General features: G+C 35.4%; 1 protein-coding gene across 1 annotated transcript in view; it reads right to left on the reverse strand.

Annotated features, from left to right (window-relative positions):
- Positions 1 to 26,430, reverse strand: part of LOC145664697 (uncharacterized) — a 205,984-nt gene that overhangs the window by 74,467 nt on the left and 105,087 nt on the right. Inside the window, exon 2 of the mRNA XM_081731558.1 lies at positions 2,597 to 2,792. Coding sequence (XP_081587684.1) covers positions 2,597 to 2,742 — 146 coding nt within the window. The 5' untranslated portion in view covers positions 2,743 to 2,792. The remainder of the gene's footprint in view (positions 1 to 2,596; positions 2,793 to 26,430) is intronic.

Raw genomic sequence — 26,430 nt, forward strand, 5'->3', positions numbered from 1 at the left:
TCTGAAGAATAGAAATTTCTATCGACTCTTCTAAACTAAGCCTCAGAATCCTATTATTATACAACGGGGAACACCAAACCATTAATGCCAGTCGCATATCTCATAGACATCAAGGAGGCATATGATAGTCAGCATTATTCGATATGAATCATTATTACAGGGCCGCGGTGGCTCAGTAGTAGAGTTCATTTCCGGTGCATGGAGTCCTTGATTCGATCCCAGCTCGCGCTAAGTGAGCTTTGTGGTGGACAAACACCATGTCCGTGAACTTTTTCAGCGTTCTCCCGTTTCCTCTCACTTTCTTCATTCCACAATTCCATTTCTTTCTCATCATCACCGTCTCCTTTAGCCTAGCCGGCATAACCGTGGAACGTAAAACTTAAAAAGATGATGAATCATTATTACAAATATTACTGTAAAATTTGTAGAGATTTAAATGAAATGAAATCTTTGAGTTTTACGTCCCACAGTTATGCCGGATAGGCTAAAGGAGACGGTGATAATGAATAATGAATGAAATGATGGAATGAAGAAAATGGGAGGAAACGGGAGAACCCCGAGAAAACCCACGCACACGGTGTTTGTGTAGAGATTTAAGTATAATTGCTGTATTATTAGGAATAATTTAGAAAATAGTGTTGTCTTCGTTGCTTTTAGGGCGTACGCCAATTGAGTCACAATATACTCTGAAAGACTGGTCTCTGAGAAGCACGTATACATCAGGACATCACAGTATCAAGTATATTTCTTTAGTAAATTCAGATAAACTACTGCTTTTTACTTTCTCTACAAGAGTGGCGGATCCAGGAGGGCGATCGGGGCGATTGCTCCCCCTCCAGAAGAGGAAACTTTCTTATTTTATACATATAAATAAAACCCATCCCAGAATTTAAAGCTCTTAAAAGTAGCTCTAAGTAGCAGTATGACAACCCACCGTCCCCCCCCCCCCCAGAAGTCGGTCCTGGATCCGCCCCTGATTAGATCTAATGAAAAATTTAGCTAAAGCCATCGCCAGATTGATTGAAAATTCACTTCGTACATTCTTCCCTCCGAGAACTTATGAGCTATGAGCAACGAACGAAAAGAAAAGTTCCATCATGTTATTCAGAAAATCTAGCAGAGATATCAGGGCAGATGACCAATCATATCACCTCATATGATTGGTGATTAGTCCTGATTTTCAATTAGATAAAGTGAAATGCATTGCAAGGGAAAGAAAAGTCGTAATTTTAAAAGCACAATAATTTTTACTTTTATTATAATAAATAATATATTCTTTTTTTTAAAAAAAAAATTGCTAAATATATTAAATAAAAATTGAAATAAAATAAGCAAAATTTTAATTAGGAAAACATTTCTATTTTTATTTAGTAGATTTCTGCAAACTAATGTAACTGTCAAGAAAGAGATTAGTGGTGGTCACAAAAACCGGTTTTCCGTTTCACATTTTTAAGAAAGCCGAAACCGGTTTTTGAATTTTAAAAACCGGTTTCGGCTTTCTCCAAAACTGGTTATCGGTTTTCTCCAAACTGGTTCGGTTTTTCATCGAGTCAGTTTCGGTTTTCTTCGAAACCGGTCCTGGCTTTCTCCAAAAACCTGTTCGTTTTTTTTTACCGAAACCGGTTTCGGTTTTCTCCAAAACCGATTCAATTTTTCGTCGAAACCGGTTTAAGTTTTCCCAAAACTGGCTCTATTTCTGACCAGAAATAACACGCTTGGAGAACACATATGAGAAAAGCTCAAACACGTGTAAATTCTCATAAAAAGGAATGCAATCCGAAACCGATATGCTTAAAAACCAATATGTTTAAAAACAAAATTGCTTTTATTGTAAACGGATCTGGTTTTCGGAGAACGAAACACTACTCTGGTAAGAAACCGAACTGGGGTTTGGAGAAAGCCGAAACCAGTTTCGGTGAAAACTGAACCAGGTTTTTGAGAAAACCGAACCGGTTTTGGAGATAACCGAAACTGGTTTGGATGAAAAAACCGAAAACGGTTCAGATTTCGGTTTTTCTAGAAACCGGTTTCCGGTTTTTATATTTAAAAAAAACAGTTTTGCCCACTCCTAAAAGGGAAATGTATTGAGTCATATTCAAGTCAAAGACTTTGCGAGGGCAACATTAGTTTATTGGCTTATCTCCAAAATGAATGTAATATCTAATAGATCCTTTGGTTAAATAAGTATACTAACGACTTAATTAAAATTATGTATCAACAACATTAAATAATTTCTAGTTTTTCTCAGAAGCTAACTCGCAATGGCGGATCTAGAAGGCAACAACTGGGGGGGGGGGATGCCAGACCCCAGACTATGATAAGTAATCATAAATTTACTATAAAGTTTCAAAAATATATAAATAATAGCTTAAATTATTTTCGTCACTCTGAAAACTGACGAGCGTAGGACCCCCCCGGCCCCAGGCTAGATCCGCCACTGGTAAATCGCTTCTATTACACAAAAACGCAACGTGTTATTATTTGATATTGTAATTTTCGTGTTTCAGGAGATTCGATTTCGTTAAAATGAGATTTTCTTGTCCATCTGCCAAACATAAATTTAAAATTTGTTGGTTAGTATTGTAAAGAAACGTACCTTGGGCAGCCAGAGACAGTAAGACTAAAATGCATAGCCACACAATGGAATGCATGCCACAAACATAGATGGCGAGCCTTCCTGGAGGCCTTGCGTGGAATTCTCTCGCTCGCTTCTGCTTCCTTCCCTCGCTTCTTCACAGTCATAGGTTAATTTATCGGCATTGTTGGTAACCCAATATTCTCTTCAATAAAGTCTGAAATAAAAACAGGGAAATATTAAAATACTAAACTTAAGCCAAATGAACTGAAATGTTAAATATTACCATGGGATAAGTACAGGAGTATATCCATTTGCCAATGTCACGTTCCACTAGTAATCTACCAATAGTGGAATATATTGTATTACTAACAAAATGCTCCAGGTTTCAAGTAATTATTCTATTAATGGATAAGAACAAAAGGTATGACAAAAGCTCGTAATAAAGCAGTTCAATGTTAAATAATGATCAACAAACAAATCAATCCCGGTTGCAAAAATACTTTCGTCAGGGTAAGACCAATAAAAGAGAGCAGCGATGGCTCGTGAGGAAAGTCGCACATTCATAAAAATTTAGATCTTGTCGTCACAAACTAAAGAAGAAACGTTTACTTAATGCATTGGTTTTCAAATACAACTTTCTGAAGAGTTCTTTCCTTAGCTTGTTGTGGTATAATTTAAAGCCTTTATCAATGTGACTTTCCTCGGGAACCGCCACTAAGAAATAGAGCATCCTTATTTTCACAGAGCTTCTGAACTCCCTTGTGGCCATATGGATAGCGTACGTACCTTTGACACAGAAGACCCTGGCTCTATTCCTGGCGGCAGCTCATGTGATTCGGCTTCCACGTTAAACTATAGGTCCACGTCTCATATAGCTTCACTATGGTGATATAGCTTTGGATTGAGGTACTTAGCTAAACAATTCTAGATTGTCATAATCAAGTGGTCTTATTGCAAAGCCAAAACTAACACAAGTGACAGTGATACTTTGTGAAGTGACAGAAATACAATCTCTAACCTTTGAATATGAGCCAATAAGTAATTATGACATTGTGAACATTGTCTTTCATTAAGCTTCCAAGGTAACTTAATGAACAAGGAAACAATACTGTATACGTAAACCTTCCGATATCGAGGTAGAGGTCTGCACGGGGTCGGCCATTTTCTTTAGAGAATTCACATAGTTAGTAAGTGTAAACGATTACTTTTATTTCGTTATTCTCTCTGCATCAATCATGTAAGCTTTTACACTGCAAAATTAAGCCTGTAATAGTTGTAAATAAAAATACAATTTTGCGTTAATTATTAAGTTTCTGTAATTCGGGCTTATTTAGGGCATTTGATTATTACACAAGCTCGGGCCAGGCTCCGGCCTAAAGTCTAAAACATTTGGGTCGGGCGTCACATTATAAACTTACGGGCCGGGCTAGGCCAGGTCCGTGCAGACCTCTATATCGAGATTTCTATTTTAGTTTCATCGAACATCATAGGGTGACTTAGATTTTATATATCTAAGTTACCCTGCTTCTAACCAGTGTCAGACATGAAGTGCCCAATGATATATATATATATATATGCGTGTGTGTGTGTGTGTGTGGCGTTGGACACTTCATGTCTGACACAGGTTAGAAGCAGTTATGGATCATGGTTTATGTTATAAATTCAACGGAAAATGGTGTTTAACCATTATTAATGGGTGCTTGAGACCTCTTTTTTTTTAACCCAAAAAACATTGGTAGACATATGTTGAACAATATAAATATTAATGGGGAAACGAAGTAGAAAATATTCAAATATTTTTGAAATATTGGTAAATGAAACACATTCTTGTGAATCCGTTGAAACTAATATAGCAGTCAGGACTGTTTTGAACAAATTTCAAGATGGGTTTATATTGGAGTCGGTAGAGCAACAAGTGCAAAGCTTTCGATAATTTACTTCAGTATGATGATAATTGAAAAGAACTTGATAAAAGCAGAAAAATGGAAGATTGGAAACTACATTTGATACGTGTGAATAAAATAATCCTATTTCTTTACGCTTCTCTTCTTTTAGTATATACCAAATTAAGTCAAATGTTTGTTAAAGGTATTAGAACTTCTCATACAAAATTGAGTGAAGTGGAAATGGAAGCATTCCTAAAAAGTTTGAGTCAGAAAACAATGAAGTTGTGGACTGGGATCTGAACCAATATGACTGTTGAAAAGATGCTTATGAGAACGTAAAAAACTGTGGAATATCTGAGTTACGGAAGGGAAATGTCATCAAGTGCTGCGCCAAAATAGATAAAAGGATTTCCAGTATCATCTGCTACGGCTGAGAGCTTTAATTTTCCAATGGAAGACCAGTCACAGAGAAAGAACGTATTGATCAAGGAAAAACAAAGGAAAAAGATGATCAGAATGTGAAAGACATTTGTGATACAAGGTTCATTTATGAAAACAAGAAATTAATATCCCTGTCTCTGCAGATGTCTCCGTCAACTCCCACAAAAGTATGGAAATAAAAAAGGAAACTCTATAATGAAGAACATGGAAAGTCAGAACTTAAAACTAAAAGGAAAAGACAAAGCGATACCGTTAAGTTCAATGAGCCATCATACTATGAAACTTTGTGAGACTGTTGCGTCTATAAATACCAATATGCTGTTCTAAAGAGTCATAAAAACGACAATCTACAAAAGAATTGGGACGACAATCTACAAAAGAATTATTTTAATTCAAACTTTTTCCCTCGCTCATCTCTCGTTTTAACGGATAAAAACGAGGAAAGTCGGTCTGATTGTCCGTAGCTCACGCCTCTAAATATAAACTGACCAATATTCACAATTACTTTATGAAAGAATAATGCAGTGCTGTGCTTTTAATCAAGTATAATATTTAATCTGACGGTGTAAAATATTTCTACATTGTACGTGGGTGCCACTGTAACACTGTAACCGTCCTGTTTTAGTGAACATGGTCCCAGGTTCGATTTTCGAGAAGAAAACTAAAAAATTGGAATCCATTACAGTGGTACGGATTCCACTTTAAACTATAGGTCTATGTCTCACATAGTGTCGCCGAAAAAAGGGACGGTAAACTACAATATACAAACAAACAAACGACACTATCATACAGTAAATTCAACATTTTTAGTTTAATATCAGGACGTTTTAATTTAGTTGGGTGGTCTAGATTTTGTCCGTTAAATTCGATTAGAGATACGTAACAGCCACGGATGAGTGTATTTAAAACTAATTGAGCCCTCTCTGTATCTCTTTCTAATATAAAATTTTATTGATTATCAATTTTAACTGGTCGCAGCTTTTGAGACATCATCAACTCAAACACTTCTGCATATTTGGAAGAGTTTGAAGCTACATTTAATTCATAGTTTTATATATGTATGTGCATTCTCAGTACATTCCTTATGTAAAATCACATTAGATTTGAAACAAGGTGACAATAATTGTAGGAACCACTCAGCTACAACGTAAAAATAATGTCGTACTATACCTACGAGCCGTGGAAGTCATTAAAAATAGTGCATTATTATTTGGAGCAAACAAGACAATCTGACATTATAGTAGTGGCAGTAGAAATATTAGTAGTAGTTTAGAAATCGAATAATTGAAAAAACTAAAAGTTTACTAGTTATGTTTCATAGACACAAAATTTGGTAACCGCATTACTGCTCTAGTATGAAAGACTAGAAGTTATAGCTTTTATACTTTCCCACAATCAATGGACTGAAAGAAGCAAGATGCGTCAGGTATTCTACAACAATATCCTCTCAATTATCTTAAATATACAGATGTTTATATCTCATGCCAGTATATTGTTTTAATAATAATAATAATAATAATAATAATAATAATAATAATAATAATAATAATAATAATAATAATAATAATAATAATAATAATAATAATAATAATATAAGACTTATAGAACCCGGATGCTCAATGTGTCGTTCACAAAAGCTCTCCTGATGTCTGTCCTTAGCTAATTGCATCTAACTTCTACTTTCTACTCTTATTTCTACGAGATCCATCTTAATATTCCTCTCCCATCAGCACCTGCGTCTTCCTAATGGGCGTTTTCCGATTATATTTTACAGTTAAAATTTTTAAAGCGTTTCTACTTTCTTCAATTCTGGCTACATGACCTTCCTACCTGAACTTCCTAGACTTGATGACCCTAGCAATATTTGGTAGAAGGTATAAATTTTGCAGTTCTTCGTTATGGAGTTTCCGCAATTCCCATTCCCGTTCTCCGTGGATCCGAATAATAATAATAAAAATACAAAGGAAAATCTGTTGAAGGCAAGATAGTCTGAGATGATATATCCCATACTGTATGGACTGATCATGCATGATGGTCTATGTACCCGTCAAGTTTACATTCAAGCCCCTGTCAAAGGTTTGGTACCCCGTTAAAGATAGGTCCGACCTTTGATAATCACGCTTTCACATAAACGCCCAAAATACAAAAAAAAAAAAAAAAAAAAAAAAATCAAACTCAGGGAAGGATAAATGTTAATTTGGTCGCTTTCTTTTTAGAACAAAATGCATAATGTATGGCGTCAAAAAGAACTTGCTGTTTTTTCTGCATAGATGTTTAATCTTCCCACGATGGTTTTTGTTCGTTCTTATGTAATTATAGAAAATTCGTTGTTGCAATATGATTATCTTTATATATATATATATATATATATATATATATATATATATATATATATATATACCGCTGGGAAAAACTCGAGAGTAATTCTCTATCTGCTATATAACGCACGTTCTGACGGCTATTCTCCCAAGGAGGACGCCTAACAGGATCTTCGAGAGAAACAAAATGCATGAACATTGCAATTAATGACATGTTAGAGACAACAGTAAATGGATATTACCATGTTTCGCTACATTACACATGATAAGCCCTAGCCGCAGCAGAGTTGCTTACGAGATTAGAGAGGAGAAATGTCCCTTGCAAAAGCTGGGAGTGTGCGAAACCATCTAGCTGGATTATCTGTGCAGGGGAAACGGGCTGGAAATTAAGCCAACTCATCGTAAAGTAGTAGGTTACTAACAGAGAGGCGACTCATGACACATGCACAACGACAGAATACACAATGATTTAGAACACAGTGTTGCCATGTCTGATCTATTTTGATCATTAAATAATTTATTAGTAATTAGCCATTTTTTTTAATGTAGTAACTTCTATTCTGAAGTAGTTTAATCTTATCTTTAAAAGAAATATTTGGTGTACCATATAAGAAAAAGACTGTAGCTACGTATAACCATAAACAAACAAAATAATCAATTAAGCTTGGATAAACTTTATATTGATCAATACTCTCTCTGTCTTTAATGTTAAGCTAATTGGTTTATGTGCTGAAGTGTTGTAGTTTCTTTTCTCTCCCCTCCTTCTCTTTCTTTCTTTTTGTTTTTATTTTTATTAGTTTATTTATTTTCCGAAGAGAATGGAAACTTATTTTTCTGATGAAATGAAAAGGAAGCTTTTCTTAATTCAAGGTCGTAGGATTATGCCCTTTAGGGTAAAAGTGAGAGATTATTATTATTATTATTATTATTATTATTATTATTATTATTATTATTATTATGAGGTAGTGAATAGTCCATCGCCAAACAAACAAAACGGTGTACAAGGTGAAAATATAAACACAACCAGGAAGGTCAAGGAATCAGCTTGCAGCACATCACAAGAAGACAGAAGTGTGGGTGATAGTGAGTGGCAGGTTGTTTCAGAACGCTCAAAGCGTAATATTCAAGTAAGGCCTACCGCTCACTGGCGACAAAACAGTTGCGCAACTATCTCGTCGCTGTCGCCTGCAGTCAGCAACTTTACGGAGACAAAACAGTTTTGTTGCCATACCCTCGCTCACTGGCGACGGCAACAGAAAAGTTGCCGAGCATTTGATATCGCAATTTACATAATCGGCAACCGGAACAGTTCATATAATCGCTGGTTTCGGTCATTTAAAAAAACTATAGCCCATTCCAATGGTTAAATAAATATAAATGAATGAAATAAGACCTGCTTGGATAAATTTCAAAGTCCTCCTTTTCTACTAATTTCAAGACGCTCAATCCAATAGAACTATTTTCTTAACATGTCCCTCTCTGGGGTCTCGAGAAATATAATCTCAAAATTGGGTGTATTGAGCGTTCTCAAATTAGTACGAAAGGTCTATTAGACATGTACCCTATCGTGGGCACTGTTATCCTTTTTAAATGCTTATAATAAAACATAAAATATCGTTTAAACACAGTGCCCCTTTTTATTAAGTATTACCTTTAAATCTATAATACCTCAAATACTATCATTACAAAACTTTTCAGGAGTAACTTATATACATATTGTTTCTATTCAATCTAGAATCTTCTGTTTTTAATTCTTCTCTTTTTCTTCTTTTTGTTTCAACGGTATGTGTATAATTTTATAACATATTCTGCCCTTTGATTTATGTGCCCCTAACATCCTTCTCCCCTCAAAAAAAATGTTTATTCATACCCCCATCTGTCCGGAGGTCTACGTAATCGTTGTGGTCTTCTACTCACTGTTTCATCTATATCTTCTAATGTCCTTTCCTCTGACAAGTTCTTTTGAAGAAAAGCATTATCAATTCTCCTATCTACGCCAGAAGGACCTACACTCTCCTTACTGTAACTCCTTCTGAAAAATGGCGTTGCAAAATTTACTTTTGTCATTCTCTCATTTTGCTTGAAAAATGGGTCCGTCATTCTAACTTGATGAATATGACATCTCCGAACTGAACCATTAACAAGGACGTCCATTGTATTAGAACCAGTGTATCTAACGAAATTTCCTTTAATAAATTTAGGAAAGTTTGTCTTGTAGTTTCTTACCCAAATAATTTTACCTTCCATAGCAGTACGTTCGGGTTTATCTCTACTTACACTCCTGGCTTTTACTTCGTTCGGAACTATTACACCAACATTATACCAAGTAGTTGGTTTAAAATCAAATATCAGCGAAGCAGGTGATGATTGTATAGTTTTCAAAGGAGTGTGTAACAAAGCATAGTTAATTTCCTTCAACCACTGAACCACAGCTTGTTTGCTAACTTTGTATCCATTTTGAATATACCGTTTCCTTAGTAACCTTTTAAATGTCTGCACTGCTCTTTCAGCACTACCATTGCTCTCCGGTGAATAAGGTGGTGTATTTAATAATTTAATATTTCGCTTTCTACAATATTCTTCGAATTTCTGACCATGGAAAGGTGGTCCGTTATCTGTTACTATAGATTCAGGAAACCCAACTAATGCAAACAGTTCCTCCAAACATTCTAAGGTAGTTTCTGTATTTGTAGAATCTACTCTCCACACCTTAATCCAATGTGAAAACGTGTCGACAATAACTAGAAATAGAAAACCCAATAATTGGCAATGATCTATATGCATTCGAGCAAAAGGTTTACTAGATGTAGGCCAAGAAGAGTAGTTAGTCTTAGGAACATTATTAGCCACTGCCGCACAAATCTCACAATTTCTTAAGAAACAACGTAAATCATTCATCATATCAGGCCACCAAACTTCTTCAGATGCTAATTTTAGCGTAGGATATTCACCCATATGATCTTGGTGTAATTTTCTCATGTATTGGTCTCTTAACCTTCTAGGTATTAAAACCCTTCCTCTCCAAAAAACACAATCTTCCTGACACTCTAACTGAAAACGTTTTTTAAACATGTCTTGATATTCCTTGAAATCGAAACAAGAAGGCAATTTCTTTGGCCAACCTCTCATCATCCATTCTTTAACTTTCAAAATCGTGGGATCCTTCCTAGATTCTTCCATTATCTCTTCTTTCTCCAAAATAGTGGACGAGATTTCGCTAATAAATTCAGGTGCTACTTTTTCCTCCTCTGTCGGCACTCTTAGAGGGAATCTTGATAAATAATCTGCTAATTTCACCGATTTACTATATACAATGTCAAAATCATAATTTGTTAATAAGAGAAACCATCTCTGTATTCTCGGAGAAGCACCATCAGGTGCAGTTTTCAACCCGAAAATCCATTTTACAGGCTGTGAATCAGTTAAAATTTTAAAATATCTTCCGAAAAGAAATTTGTGGAATTTCCGCACCCCAAAAATTATGGCTAAAGCTTCCCTTTCAAACTGAGAATAATTTTTTTCTGCCTCCGAGAGTGTAGCTGATGCACAAGCAACTGTTCTCAGTTGACCTTCTACTTCGTTATATAATACTGCTCCCACTCCATCTGGTGAAGCATCCGTCATTAAAACAACTTTAGCATCTTCTTTAAAAGGATGTAAGATCCTAGCTTCCTTTAACAGGTCTTTTGCTAATTGGAATTCTTGTTCATGCTTACTGGACCACTCCCACCTGACACCTTTCTTCAATAAACCGTATAACGAAGGAATATTAGTAGGTAAAGAAGGTAAATGTCTATGATAGAAATTCAACATTCCCATGAACGACTGTAACTGCAGAATGTTTTTTGGAGGGGGTGTATCCAAAATTGGCTGCATTTTGTCTTTCGCAGGTAAAATACCTTGTTGTGAAATATCATAACCTAAATACGTAATAGATTGTACAAAGAAAACACTTTTGTCTTTATTAACCTGAATACTGTACTCCTTGAATTTTTGCAAAACTTGAGTAGTTCTTTTATGACATTCTTCTAAAGTGCTTCCCCATATTAGCACATCGTCCAGATAACAAATTATTCCTTCCAAATCTTTAGTTACTATATCCATGAACTGTTGAAATATTTGAGCTGAGCAGTTCAAACCGAAAGGCAATCTGTGATGCAAATATAAACCCCAGGGAGTATTTACAACTAAGTATTTTAGAGAGCTTTCTTGAACTTCAAGTTGTAAATAGGCCTGCTTTAAATCCAGCAATACAAAATATTTAGCTGCTGTCAACTTATTAAGTACGTCCTGTATCTTCGGCAAAGGATAGCTTACTCTTTCCGTAACTAAATTAAGGGTCCTTTTAAAATCTAAACACAATCTTATGGAGCCGTTTTTCTTTTTAACTATAACCATAGGCGTCGCCCAATCCGCTTGCGTAATTTTCTTTAAAACTCCTGCGTTACATAGTTTATCTAACTCTCTTTTTACTTGATCTTGTAATGCATAAGGTATATCATATGCTTTTCTAAAGATAGGCGTAGCCCCTGGTTTAACCGGAATATTCACTTTAAAATTCTTAATAGGTATATCAATGGATCCTTTAAAAACCTCCTCAAATTGATTTAATAATTGTGCTTGCAATAAAATTTACTGTTTGGCTATCTACTGCTTCCATATGTCTCAGATCACTAGTAATATCAAACATCTCAAACCATTGTTTTCTCCACTCAGGTACTATCTCGTCAAGCCAACTTCTTCCTAAAATAGGAAGGAATGTTTCTTGTTTAACTACCATTAAAGTTAAACGACCCTTATAACTTTTATGTTCTACCATAACACTACACTTTCCCACAGTGTTAATAGGAGATCCGTCCGCATTATTCAAACGACCCTGAAAATCTTCAATCAAAATTCCCTTTAGTAAAGGCGATTGATAACCTATAGCAGAAACAGCTGCTTTCGTATCCACCAAAAACTTAACCATTTGCTCATCACATTTTAAATAAACAAAAAGAGGTTCTTGGTACATGGCTTTCTTACTCAATCCTACCGACTGCGCCATTTGTTATCCTTTTTAAATGCTTATAATAAAACATAAAATATCGTTTAAACACAGTGCCCCTTTTTATTAAGTATTACCTTTAAATCTATAATACCTCAAATACTATCATTACAAAACTTTTCAGGAGTAACTTATATACATATTGTTTCTATTCAATCTAGAATCTTCTGTTTTTAATTCTTCTCTTTTTCTTCTTTTTGTTTCAACGGTATGTGTATAATTTCATAACATATTCTGCCCTTTGATTTATGTGCCCCTAACAGGCACCTTTACCATTTGCATGAGGGTTTTTTTTTTTTTTTTAATCAATTCACACTCGGAATTAGTGCACAAGTTTTCGGGCGTGTTAAAGGTGTATAAGTTCAAAAAAGTCATGAGTGGAACTAACAATGCGGAACTAAATAATTTGAAAAGATTAACAATGAGGACGGAGGATGAACTCAGACAACATAACATTATTATAACAAGATCTTCTAAAATGTTCTTGCAATGTTTAGTCTAGAAGTAAGGGGCCATGGCTCTCCAGCAAATTACCCTAATTAAACCAATGCTATCAAATTTTGGAAGGTAGCGTCAACAGGGGCGTCATTTCAAACTTCGCTTGAGGGGGGCAAGAGCACTACCGACATAAGACTTTCACGTTTTGTACTAGTATAGTAATAGACAATAGATTAGAGTATATATGTATATATATATATACAGTAGAGCGTCGATTATCCGAAGTAATTGGGTGACATGGGTGTTCGTAAAACTGGTTTGTTCGGATAATCGAACTGTACATGTTTATTCGCCAAAAAGAAGTACTGTACAGTAAAGGACCCTGTGTAAGTTCTCGTCAAAAATAAAAGTTCTATTTCTCTCGCTTTTTTTGCAGAATTCCTATAGATATAAAGGCAACTCCTCAGGAAAAAAATATTTCGACGACACTGATAACGATTTCAAGAAAGTAGGGCCAAAATACCGCGAATTTTTATAATGGAGTATATGGGAAACTACATGTTATATTCGGATTTTTGTAGGTACCGTCCACAACTCTGAGATCAATGATTTCCACATATGATGTGCATCAGAGTACGGGACAAATAATAGGTAGAAACGAAAGTGGTGTTATGTTTCCTTTGGCTGATACAGGGTGTTGAAATTGGGCACCATCTGGTAGTTTAATAGACTGTATGGGAGAGTATTTGGTGGCTGAGAATTGTATTACGTACCATCAGCGCCTCCGAAATGCTGATCAAGATGATGTGGTATTCCTCCCGAAAGCAGGGCTGTGATCCTAAGGTCCCTGGGCAAGGTGAACCCACGATGGTTTGCCATTGCCTGCCATGAGATGATGACGTCCGAAGGATGGAACCTACAGTTGAACAAGGGATCCGAACTTCCTCTGTCCCCACCGGGAATCGAACCTGAGATCCCTTGATTACAAGGCGAAGAGCTTATCCATTCATCCACCTGGGACACAATCTTACAAATAAGACCATTGTCATATGATATTTAATATTACGAAATAGACAGAAAAGAAAGCGTTTGGGTCTGTTTCACACACACACCGACACACACATACACAAACACAAAAATAAGGCACCGGAAACATATAAAGATCACAAACTGTTAAATTCTATAGGAATGGACAATATTGTCCTTAGATATTAATGACAACCCCACGATTAGTGTTCAAAGTGTGCAGCAGATCTCCTTATAACCAAAGTTAAGTCATGCCTGGATCTTCATTACCGTGTGTGTCCCTAGTGTCCAGAAAAATACCACTTAGGTGCGAAGCTGGAAAATGAACAGTTTCATAACAAGCAACACCAAGATACCAAAGAACGGAAGCTACATGCGAGCAACATCTGAGAACACGAGCTCCACTGGGGCATTTGTAGTACCATCCAAGAATAGCGTCGGCTCCTGATTTTTCTGGATCATACTCATTGAAAAGTGTGTACTGCAAACTCTGTACATGTCGAGATTGAATTTTAAACCTCAGGATGTATGGAGTGATATGCAAATGGAACAGTGAAAAACTACCATCAGATTTCATGTGCTCTACTGCATATGCGTGAGCATTTTGAATTTGATAAATTCCAAGCGTGATTTTGAATAAATCTTTTTCTGTCAATCGAGGGAAGTCAGTAATTGACGATCCGTCATACAGTTCCAAAATCTTTGCTGAGCGTTTGTCAATATCACCATATGTCTGTAGTTTCTTGTATAGTTCGTTTGTTAAACAAAAACGTGATAAGATTTCAATACTTTTGTCAGACTTTTCTGGTGCATCGTTAGTCAATGGAAGCGCAAACTGATTCTCTAAGACACCTGCAATGAGTAAATACCCGCGTAAGTAGAGAAGAGCCGCAATTGGAACCCTATCCCTAAACATCTTGTACTTCATTTTGAGATGGCCATGTTTCGCTTCTGCCCTTTGTCACAATACGGGATTGGTTTGCAGCCAGGCAGTCACACTGCTTCTTTCCCTTTTCTAAAAGACATGGCATTTTAGCAATGATCCCCACCACCTCCAACACCGTCATGGAATTTCGGAATCCCTTATCAACCAAAACGCAGTCCCCTGGTTGTAAGAGCTGGTTTAAACCATTTGCTGTGTCGGCGAACATAGAGTTTGTAATACTAGCATCATTATTTACACCAACAAATGTACCAACAATGTCGACAATGTACCCGCTGGGTGTAACGATCATCATGGGTTTCACTAACGGACATCCTTTTTGCACACTATACAGACGCCTTTGCAGAGTGTAGTTCATCGATTTTTCGGTGTAAATGTATGTTCCGTCAAAGACTAAAACCAGCTTGTCATCCCCTACCTAATAAAGTTTGCGGGCCCAAGCTGGAACCTTGCTCAGAAGAAACGAACGAGATAAATGCTTTGAACCGAATACGGACGGTACAAACTGCCTCATCAAAGCCTGTCTGACTGATTTCAATGCATTTGACACACTTCCGTGGTATGGATATCCAAATATTGCTCCCAGAAAGTCATTACAAAGATCATGCCTGAGTTTCGTTAACAACATGCCCAGTCTGGTTTCAGCGCTTGTAACACTACTGTTATGTACCTTCATGTGCACAGGCACAGTTGACGTATCTTCAACGTTGAAATCCATCCCTGACTACCCATTTCTGGTTGTTTCTGCACACTTCTCACATAAGAACTTGCCTTTATGTAGCATGTTGTACATAGTACTGGTGACGGACCGAAGCACTGGAATGACTTACCTTTGCTCCCCCGCATGTAACTAACCTCTTGTAAGAACTCATTTCCACACACCGGGCGCTTTCTTTGCCCTCTAAACCATAGTTCGCATATGGAACATTGCCGATGTTTATCCATGCTTCCACCGGAAGCCATTTGTCACAACGTCACCAAATTGTTTTGAAATGAATAATATGGCCTTTGCATTACACGTTTACACACTGGCGACACCTACCAGAAAATAACACCAGATAGTACACAACAACAAAGTTTTCATAAATGTCGCGAGAAACAGAACAACAAAAGTCACTGGACAAAAGCATGCAGGAATTGCAACTTTTTGCACGCACAATGAAGTAGGCACAACACACGAATCGATGACCACCTACTTGCAGTCACTAAAGCTACTACAGAAATCAACACCTCCACAATGACGCTTCTACTGTACTTCCCTCGATAGAGGCAGCCTCGCAACAGACAGACAGCGAATATGAATCGAATGTTTGCATATACACAACCTCAAACGTCCGGATCGGTCAAACAGAACATAATGCCACTGACGTTTTCAACTATTATTTGCCCCTGCTGTACATCATAATATGACAATGGTCTTATTTGTCAGAATATGTCCCCGGTGGATGAATGGATAAGCTCTTCGCCTTGTAATCAAGGGATCTCAGGTTCGATTCCCAGTCAGCACAGGAAGTCCGGATCCCTTGTTCAACTGAAGGTTCCATCCTTCGGACGTCATCATCTCATGGCAGGCAATGGCGAACCATCGTGGGTTCACCTTGCCCAGGGACCTTAGGGTCACAGCCCTGCCTTCAGGAGGAATACCACATCATCTTGATCAGCATTTCGGAGGCGCTGATGGTACGTAATACAATTCTCAGCCACCAAATACTCTCCCATACAGTCTATTAAACTACCAGATGGTGCCCAATTTCAACACCCTGTATCAGCCAAAGGAAACATAACACCACTTTCGTTTCTACCTATTATTTGTCCCGTACTCTGATGCACATCATATGTGGAAATCATTGATCTCAGAGTTGTGGACGGTACCTACAAAAATCCGAATATAACATGTAGTTTCCCATATACTCCATTATAAAAATTCGCGGTATTTTGGCCCTACTTTCTTGAAATCGTTATCAGTGTCGTCGAAATATTTTTTTCCTGAGGAGTTGCCTTTATATCTATAGGAATACAGCAAAAAAGCGAGGGAAATAGAACTTTTATTTTTGACGAGAACTTACACAGGGTCCTTTATTCATAAAAAGAAGTGTGCTGATTGTTGAAACACAGAGACTGGCGGCTTGGCCGGTCAGCAGCGCCTTATGAAGGCCCCATTAGAAGCAATGTTCCGCCAGCGGTGGCTCAGTGCGGCGACTACTGTGGGAAACTTGGTTTGGGAGTGAGGGGGGATGATGGACGGTAGGGTGGGAGAGTAACAGGTGCGAGCGAGTATACAGTTCGGTTAAGCGGTCGTTCGGTTGACCGACGTTTGGATAATCGACGCTCTACCGTATTTCTCAAACTCTTGGGTGGCAATTGCCCCTCCTGCCCCCCCCTAAATGACGTCCCTGAGCTTCAATGAGTGACAAAAAATAACAGCATTATGTAAGCTAATACGAACGGGAACAATTATTCGAATCAAAAGATAACAATAATAACGAAAATATAAAACGACTGGAAATAACTAACAGAACGAAACTAACAAAAGCGGCAATCCGACAACAGTGTACCGTAACTGTACTCTCAGATGTCCTATGTATAGCCATAAAATAAAAATTGGCTTTCTTCGTTCTTCCTGCGTATTCTTCACGTTTTAAAATCGGCTACTTTTGTACCGTACAGTTTTTCTTTTTTATATTTGAAATGAAAAAAAAAATGATAATGATAATTTTATCTCTATTTTTCTACTTGTGTGAAAGTAGTAGTGTGTAGTATGCCAGCGATATGTCATTATCAATTAATGTACACTCATGTCCAAAATGATTGCCGTATTTCTATAACTGTATTCTTGTAAGAATATAATTTGATAATGATTTTGCAGGATACTTTTAATACTGATAGCTACTATGTGTATAATCGGGAAATGTATATTTGTGGTAAATTTCATAGGAAAAGAATTATAAATACGAAAATTAGAATGAGTAAAACAAAATGTTGCTAAATGGAAAAGAAAGTTTTATTTTCATTTTATTGTTCTTACTCTTTTGACATGAAATTTTCCACATACATGTCTTTGCTGATTATACACATACTAACATTATAAGAAATACCGAGCGAATTCGTTATCAAATTATATTCCTACAAAAAAAAAAAAAACATATTTATAGACATGCGACAATGATTTTGGACATGAGTGTACCTACCTGTGTTGTTTTTTCTTGGCTGGAAAGCTCATTCTAGTTTCTTACAACAGCAAAACACACTTCCTTCAACAATTTCTTCTTTATATATATATTTTTTCTTTAGCGCTGGGCGTTTCTCTATTTCCTCAATTACTTTTTCGTAGTCTTTATCACTAATTAAAGACATACTAGTCACTAATCAAAGAATGTGTTAGTTTCCTTTGCGAACACTTCTTTTCACGCGCTACACACGGAACGAACTTGTAGAAAACATTTATTTTTTACCTTTCTACTTGGCGGTACCTCGGCAACTTTTCTGTCGCCGTCGCCTCAGTGAGCGGACTCCCATAAGACTCAATGCATTTTTAGATGTTGCGCAACTGTTCCGTCGCCGAGCTGTTGCCCTGCTGTCGCCTTGCTTGGCGACACCTCGGCAACTTTTCTGTCGCCGTCGCCTCAGTGAGCGGACTCCCATAAGACTCAATGCATTTAGCCAGAGCAGCAAGATAGTTGCCCGACAAAATGTTGCCAGTGAGCGGTAGGCCTAAGACAGACAGAAAGAAACCAAATGCATGAGTCAGGCCTACCTAACAGAAATCGTTCCAATTTAATGAAAGGGAAAATGAACACTGATAAGCTGAAGGTCAATAAGAAACCCTCTCGTGTGGCTGCTTTATTCGTTACACGCACTGGCGTCTCTGGCATGTAAAATTTGGGGGGGGGGGGGGCATCAAAGAGATTTAAATTGTACTACCTAGCCCAACCTGTTTATTAACTTTGATTCCGTTTGTTACCTTTCTGCTTTACCTTCGCGGATCCCCTAAGGTATGTCAAGAACTCGATTACAATCGTTTCACAGCCTGAATATTATATTCCAAATAAATATAATTATTATTATTTAGGCTATATGAAATTCTGTCGTTAGTAAATAGATTAAATTTGAATAAAATATTGAATATTTTGTACTTCAAAATATTGGGGGGACTCGTCCCCTCCGCCAGAGACGCCCGTGGTTACACGGCTTGACCCAACTATTTCTTGTAATGATGTTAGTGAGTTCGTGAAAGGAAGTGTAAACATTGAAGTTGGAAAGTGCGTAAAATTAAAAACCAAACATAATAGTTACTCTTCATTTTATGTAAGTGTACAAGAAAATGAGTTTGATACTGTATGTAATGCAAGTGTGTGGCCAGATGGTGTATTGTTTACTAGGTTTATGGGTCGTCTAAAAAGTGAAATAGTTGTAGAAGAAACTGAAAATGAATTGAACGAAAAGGAAGAAAAGGAAGATAAATAAACTTGTTTTTCTTTGTAGCTTAAACCAAATATGAGTACCTTGTACTTATTTTACCAAAATGTAAATTGTATTAATACAAAAGAACGGTCTTTCACGGACGAAGTAAATTGTGAAGATTACGATATCTATTGTATCACAGAAATATGGCTAAAGGAAACAAATGTACATTTCGTACAATTATTAAATAAGTACAATATCATTAGTGAAGATAGGAACCTGGCACTAGAAAACAAATCTAAGGCAGGTGGGTGCATGATTTTAATAAACAATAAATACTCGTATACAATGATACAAGTTCCTGACGATAGGTTGGACGTAATAATATTAAAAATTTTAATCCCTGACAATAAACCACTTTTACTATGTTTGCACTATTTTCCATCTACACTACCGTTAAGGAATTTTATAGACTACTGTGATTGGTTGTGTTCCTACTTATTGACAATAAAATGTAATTTTATAATATTATGTGATTTTAATGCTTGAGGAATTGACTGGAAAACAGGGACTGTAACTGTTGGCAATTTTTATGCTAAAAAAAAAAAGCAGAAAAGGTAATAGAATTAAGCAACCTTCTCCAATTAAAACAGCTAAGTAAGTCCTATGATGCCGTAAATAAACATAGAGTACTAGACCTGTTGCTGGCGAATATAGAAAATAGTACAATAAATTTTAATGTTGAACCATTAACTAAAATCGATCGTTTCCACCCACCATTTGTACATTCATGGAATACTATAAGAAACAATAGCTCAAAAAAGAATACAAAACAGCAATTATGACTTTACATTAATTATGACTTTAAAATAGCTGGTTTCTTACAGGTTTATTATGGAATAAAGAAAATAAATAAAATTAATGATCCTACCAACAATGTAGATAAAATGTCTGAAAATTTGTAGGACAAAATATATGAAGTTTTCGATTCCCATGTACCAAAGAAACTGTATAATAATAATATGACATTTAAGGATCCGTGGATGAATAGAGACCTTAAATCATTAACAAATAAGAAAACAAAATATTTTGTAAAGGCCAAACAATCAAATAATAAAATATGGTACCAGAGGTACTCAGATTTAAGAAAGTTAGTCAAAAAGAAATATCTAGAGGCTAGAAAATTCTACTTTTTAACGTTGGAGAACAGTATTTGTAATGACAGTTTGTACTTCTGGAGAACATTCAAACAATCACATAACAAACAAATACCAAAACAGATAAAATATAATAATACACCAGTGTCAGAAATTTTAAACATAGTAGAATGTTTTAAAGTTGTATTTCATAATTCTTTTAATTCTGATTCCAACCAAAATAAAAAAATGTAAGGTTCTGAAACTGACTGAATATAATGATAATTATGTACCCATTTGTACTCCATCTATCACGCAAAAAGAAATAATTGACACCATCAGTAAAATTAAGGGAAGTACTACACCTGAACCTGAAAACATTCCATATTATATCATTAAAGCCTGTCGTAATGAAATAGCGTCAAATTTAGCTATTATATGTAACGCATAGTTAAAGACTGGAGTATTTCCTTCAAAATGGAAGCAAATATATGTTGTACCAATATACAAATCTGACGATAGATATGATGTTAAAAATTATAGGCCTATTAGTTTGGTAAGTGCATTCTCTAAGATTTTTGAATTAATCGTACACAAACATTTATATTTTAATGTAAAGAATATTTTAAGTGATATACAACATGGTTTTTTATAAAGGTAGACGGATTCCAACGAATCTCATTCACTTTAGAGATTTTACGTACTTGCACTAAAAAGTAATTTACAGGTTGATGTTACATATATTGATATGTCAAAGGCCTTTGACTCTATTGATCATAAATTACTTCTGAATAAATTATCAAACATTGGCCTATCATTGTCTTATATTAAATGGTTTGAAAGTTACTTAACAAATAGAACTTTTAAAGTAAAAATTGGCAAGGTAACATCTAGTCAAGGTCAAATAGGAAAGGGAATATCTCAAAGGTCTCCCCTGGGTCCGCTACTTTTTTCTCTATTCATCAATGATCTACCAGGAAAAGTCAGGTACTCAAAAATACTATTATACGCAGATGACATAAAGCTCTTTAGAATAGTTAATAATGAGTATGATAATTATCTCCTGCAGAAAGACTTAGATGCAGTAAATCATTGATGCGAGAATAATTTATTAACAATTAACTCTGGAAAAACAAGATATGACATTTACTAATAAAACTCAATACTTTGTCAGTAAATATAAAATTCATGGACTAAGAATAAACAAAGTAGAACAAATTAAAGATTTTGGTATTATTTATGACAGACAATTGAAATTTAGTAATCACATAAATGATGTAGTGCAATCAACGAGAAAAACAATAGGTTTTATCTTTAATTAATGGCCTGATTTTTTAAATGGTAGTTCTTATGTGTACTTATATAAGACACTTGTTAGATCCAAACTTGATTTTGGTTCAGTCGTTTGGAACAGTTTGTCTAATATATTTATTAACAAACTCGAAGCAGTACAGAAATGTTTTATACGACTACTATGTTGTAAAATGAAAAAGGACTACTATTAACACGAGTATGAATATTGGTTAACTTTTTGGAGACTTCAATCTCTAGCAGAAAGAAGAAATTTTATGGATAAATACTTTATTCAAATTGTATTGGATAATAAATATAGTAGCGATTACTGCTTGGAAAATATAGGAATAAGAGTGCCGTGTATTGGTAGCACTAAATTCAAAATGTGAAATATTGAGAAGAGTGACAATGTCTTATAAGAGTTTAAATGAACATTATGTTGGGAGAAACAATAGAGCAATTATTTTATTTTATTATATTTTTTCCAAGGATTAAACTGTTTTAACTTTATGACAAGAGTCTTGATTTTATTATTATTATATACCTTCAGAATATCTTTAGTTATAACATTTTATTCAAAGAACATTTTATATGGAAATGTGACAATAGGTAACTAGGACCTCTTACATAGAGGATACGAAATTTTAAGCAAAGTTGACTCATTATTTAAACGATAGTTAAATGAAGCTTTAATTTCCATAGTTCTGTTAATAGTATTTTATGATATTGACTGTATCTATTTTAATCTTATTTTATAATCAGCTTTAATCTTGTAATGTGAATATATTAAACTTCTGACAAGGGTGTTAACCTACTAATATTCATTCTATATCACAAATTTTCTGGTCGGTTTTAAATGATTATTGAGCTGAGCGAAGCGAAGCTCTTATACTCGGGTTAGCCGTTTGGTTGTCCGCGAACTCCTCCTAGACCGTTTGGCCGATCTCAACCAAACTTAGCACGCTGATAGAGTATGTCGTGCTGAGTGACAACATAGGTCGAAATCAAAAATCCAATGTACCATCGAGGAATAATGACCGAAAAACGCTTCCTCCTAAACCGTTTGGCCGATCTCAACCAAACTTAGCACGCTGATAGAGTATGTCGTGCTGAGTGACAACATAGGTCGAAATCAAAAATCCAATGTACCATCGAGGAATAATGACCGAAAAACGCTTCCTCCTAAACCGTTTGGCCGATCTCAACCAAACTTAGCACGCTGATAGAGTATGTCGTGCTGAGTGACAACATAGGTCGAAATCAAAAATCCAATGTACCATCGAGGAATAATGACCGAAAAACGCTTCCTCCTAAACCGTTTGGCCGATCTCAACCAAACTTAGCACGCTGATAGAGTATGTCGTGCTGAGTGACAACATAGGTCGAAATCAAAAATCCGATGTACCATCGAGGAATAATGACCGAAAAACGCTTGCATAGACTTAACATGGGGAAAAAGTTTTCACGCGATTTTTTTGTCACCAATTAAAAATGGCATTTATTATTGCATAATGGCCAGGAATGATTACGTAGTTTAAGCTCGCTCAGCTCATTTCATTGCAATCGGGTACATCCATTGCATTCCTAGTATAATGGTCTTACATACTGTTGTATTTTTGCCAATGAGCTGTTCACGGCACTGAAAATAAAGTTCTTCTTCTTCTTCTTCTTCTTCTTCTACTTATTATTATTATTATTATTATTATTATTATTATTATTATTATTATTATTATTATTATTATTATTATTATTATTATTATTAAGTGCTGATCCGTAATATCGTTATGTTGTCAAGAAAATTTTTTGGCCGCTGCTATGAAATAAGAATGTAAATGTATTATTTATAAGCTCCTTATCTTAAGCCTTGCAACAACAGAAAAGAAAAGGAAGAACTCCTAAAGTCTCATGTTTTTATTAGTTATATAATTTCTTAGAAGTAATACACACATCTGTATATAGGTATTGTTGAAAAAGTATTTCAAATGAGTTATAAAATTATTTTATTTCGGTTTAAGGTCGCATGATTGTGTTAAGGAAGGCAGCGATGAAGATAGTAAACGAAATGGTAGAATGAATAATGTGCACGAAACGGGAGAACCCTGAGGGGACCAACATACATAAGAGTTTGTTCACTGCTAATCTCACTTAGCACGAGCTGGATTCGAAGCAGGAACTTCACGTAATAGAGGTGAACGGTTTCCATTCAGACATTACAGATTCTAAAGGATGGCAAATTGAGGAAAAACATGTTATTTTTTAAGTTTATAATCTGTTAAGTTAAGTTATTGATTTTAAAAATGTTTTTTAATTGTGAACGTTATTCTACAATACAATCCCAGTTCTACATTACATAAGTTTGTAAAACTAGTTCTGCAATAGTAGATCATTTAATAGATTAGATCTAATCCAAGGGGTTTACATTAACAAGACTCTAAACCATATATTTTTTCAACTAAGCACACACACACACACACACACACAAGAAAAAAAGAAAAAAGAAAATGAAATTCTGAGAAGTGAAAAACTTTCATCTGAGTTTCCCAGAAGCAACAGAAGGCAACAGAAATTCTACAACAGTTTAGCGCAATTAAAGTAACTTGTTATGCAGTAACTTGTTACATTTTAAACAACTTGAAAACGAGAAAGAGGTTCATAATTCAACCCATTATTTTTATATATATAGGGTGTCCATAAAGTGGGTTGCCATCCCCTATATCTTCGAAACGACTGCGAATATGAGAAAACGTAAAAACGAGCTTGAATTTGAGCAATAGAAGGTCTACCCCAGACACCACCATATAGGAGTACTTGGGGTCAACTTGAAAATTTTAAATGGCAAAGGGATTAATGTATCTTTGGAAAGTTCTCGACAAGAGAAAAATATTTTGCAGAAAGTTTCAAGTCCCTATGTTGACCCCATCAAAAATGGCAGGGTTCACATTTCGTATCCATTTAAAATTTTTAAGTTGACCCCACGTGCCCTATATGGGAGTGTCTGGGGTAAACCTTCTATATCTCAAAATGCAAGCCCCTTAAAATAATGATGGACGTGTTTTTGCGTTTTCCCGAATTCGCAGTCGTTTCGAAGATACATGGAACTTTATGGACACGAAATGTGAACCCCCGCCATTTTGTATAGGTTCAACATAGGAACTTGAAATGGTCTAGAAAATATTTTTCTTATTGAGACCTTTCCAACGATACATTACTCGATCCCCTTTGCCATTTAAAATTTTCAAGTTAACCCCACGTACACCTATATTGGGGTGTCTGGGGTGAACCTTTTATAGCTCAAAATTCAAGTCCCTTAAAATAATGATGGACGTGTTTTTACGTTTTCTCATATTCACAGTTGTTTCGAAGATACAAGGGGTGGCAACGGACTTTCTGGACACCGTATATATATATATATATATATATATATATATATATATATATATATATGTAGGGTGGCCCAAAAGTAGGTATACACCCCTGTATTGATCAAGTGCAACATTCTAATTTATGGATGTATTTGCTTCGACCGTTCAGAACTTAAGTTATAAGTAAAAAGACGTCAAGAACAAATAATAAAGAAATTAGGTCTACCTGTTCGATAACAATAAGAAATGATATAAAATACAGGACGGGACTGTATACCTACTTTTGGGTCATGTTTACGCATAATCTCGACATAGGTGCGCCGATTTCGTTTGTTCTTTTTTCCGTCTCAAAGAGTTTCTTTCCGTGTGGTATCTATAAATCTGACAGTAATCTTTGGGGTAAAGTACGAAACACTTCAACGAATGCTATTACGGTAAAGTAACATTCTTATGGCAACCATTCATTCTATAGTGTGATTATGGTTGCAAAACACACTTATACCGATTGTGTTGTATACTTGCTATATACTATAGCAAGTAGTAGTCGAAACATCTTTCAAACTTAAAGACAAGATGAATTCAATTACTGATGAACTAAGATCATCTTGAATGTGAATTCAATACTTATACTATGTAATTCCACTCAGTGCATGTTCTGCCTTTCCTGCTAATGTAGTAGCTAACGTTCACATTTTGGTAAACAGGAACCCCGGGTTCGACGGGAGAGCTTTGAAATTTGAACACATTACCTGTGTTTGTATTCCATCTTAAGCTGTAGGTCTACATCTCGTATGGTCTTGGTGCTACAAAGGGACGTTAAAATTCAACAAACAACATCAATACGTCTTTAAGGTTAGTGTAAAGGGACAAGTTTTGCCGATAGATGTCACTACAATATTCGTATCTCTCCCATGTATTTTTTTACCTTTCACGAAATTTTACAATTTCTTTTACAAATTTCAACCTAGAGAGTTCAAAGTTTTAGAAAAGGAACTTCATAACCTATCAAAGTTAACAATCCGTGCCGATTTTTTATTTAGAATTTTCTTTATTTTTGAAACAGTTCCATTGTTAAAGATTTAGATACCCATTTCAACAATCGAGCGATTTCACCAATGAACAAAATTCTAAATAAAAAAAATCGGCACGGATAATTGCCTTCGATAGATTATGAAGTTCCTTTTCTAAAAATTTGAAGTCTCTAGGTTGAAATTTGTAAGAGAAATCGTGAATTTTCGTGAAAGGTAAAAAGTATATGGGAGAGATACGAAGACTGTAGTGCCATCTATCGGCAAAATTTGTTCCTTTAAACCAACCTTAATAAACTTTCCTATTAATATTTTTAAATTTATATTAACTCTTACAGATTGAATTCATTAAAGGGACTGAATTACATTTGAAAGTTTTATCATCTTTACATGTAAAACATTTTCTATAATTATCTCGATAACACAAAATAAAAAAAAAATAAAAAAGATTTCAACACCGTAAATCACATACATATCAAAGCTTTCCAATTTTCCGAATGCTATTCTTGTTACTTACAAATAAAGTAATGCGA

Source organism: Thermobia domestica, chromosome 11 (genome assembly GCF_964235325.1).
Source record: "Thermobia domestica chromosome 11, izTheDome1.hap1.1, whole genome shotgun sequence".
NCBI classification, from domain to species: Eukaryota; Metazoa; Arthropoda; class Insecta; order Zygentoma; family Lepismatidae; genus Thermobia; species Thermobia domestica.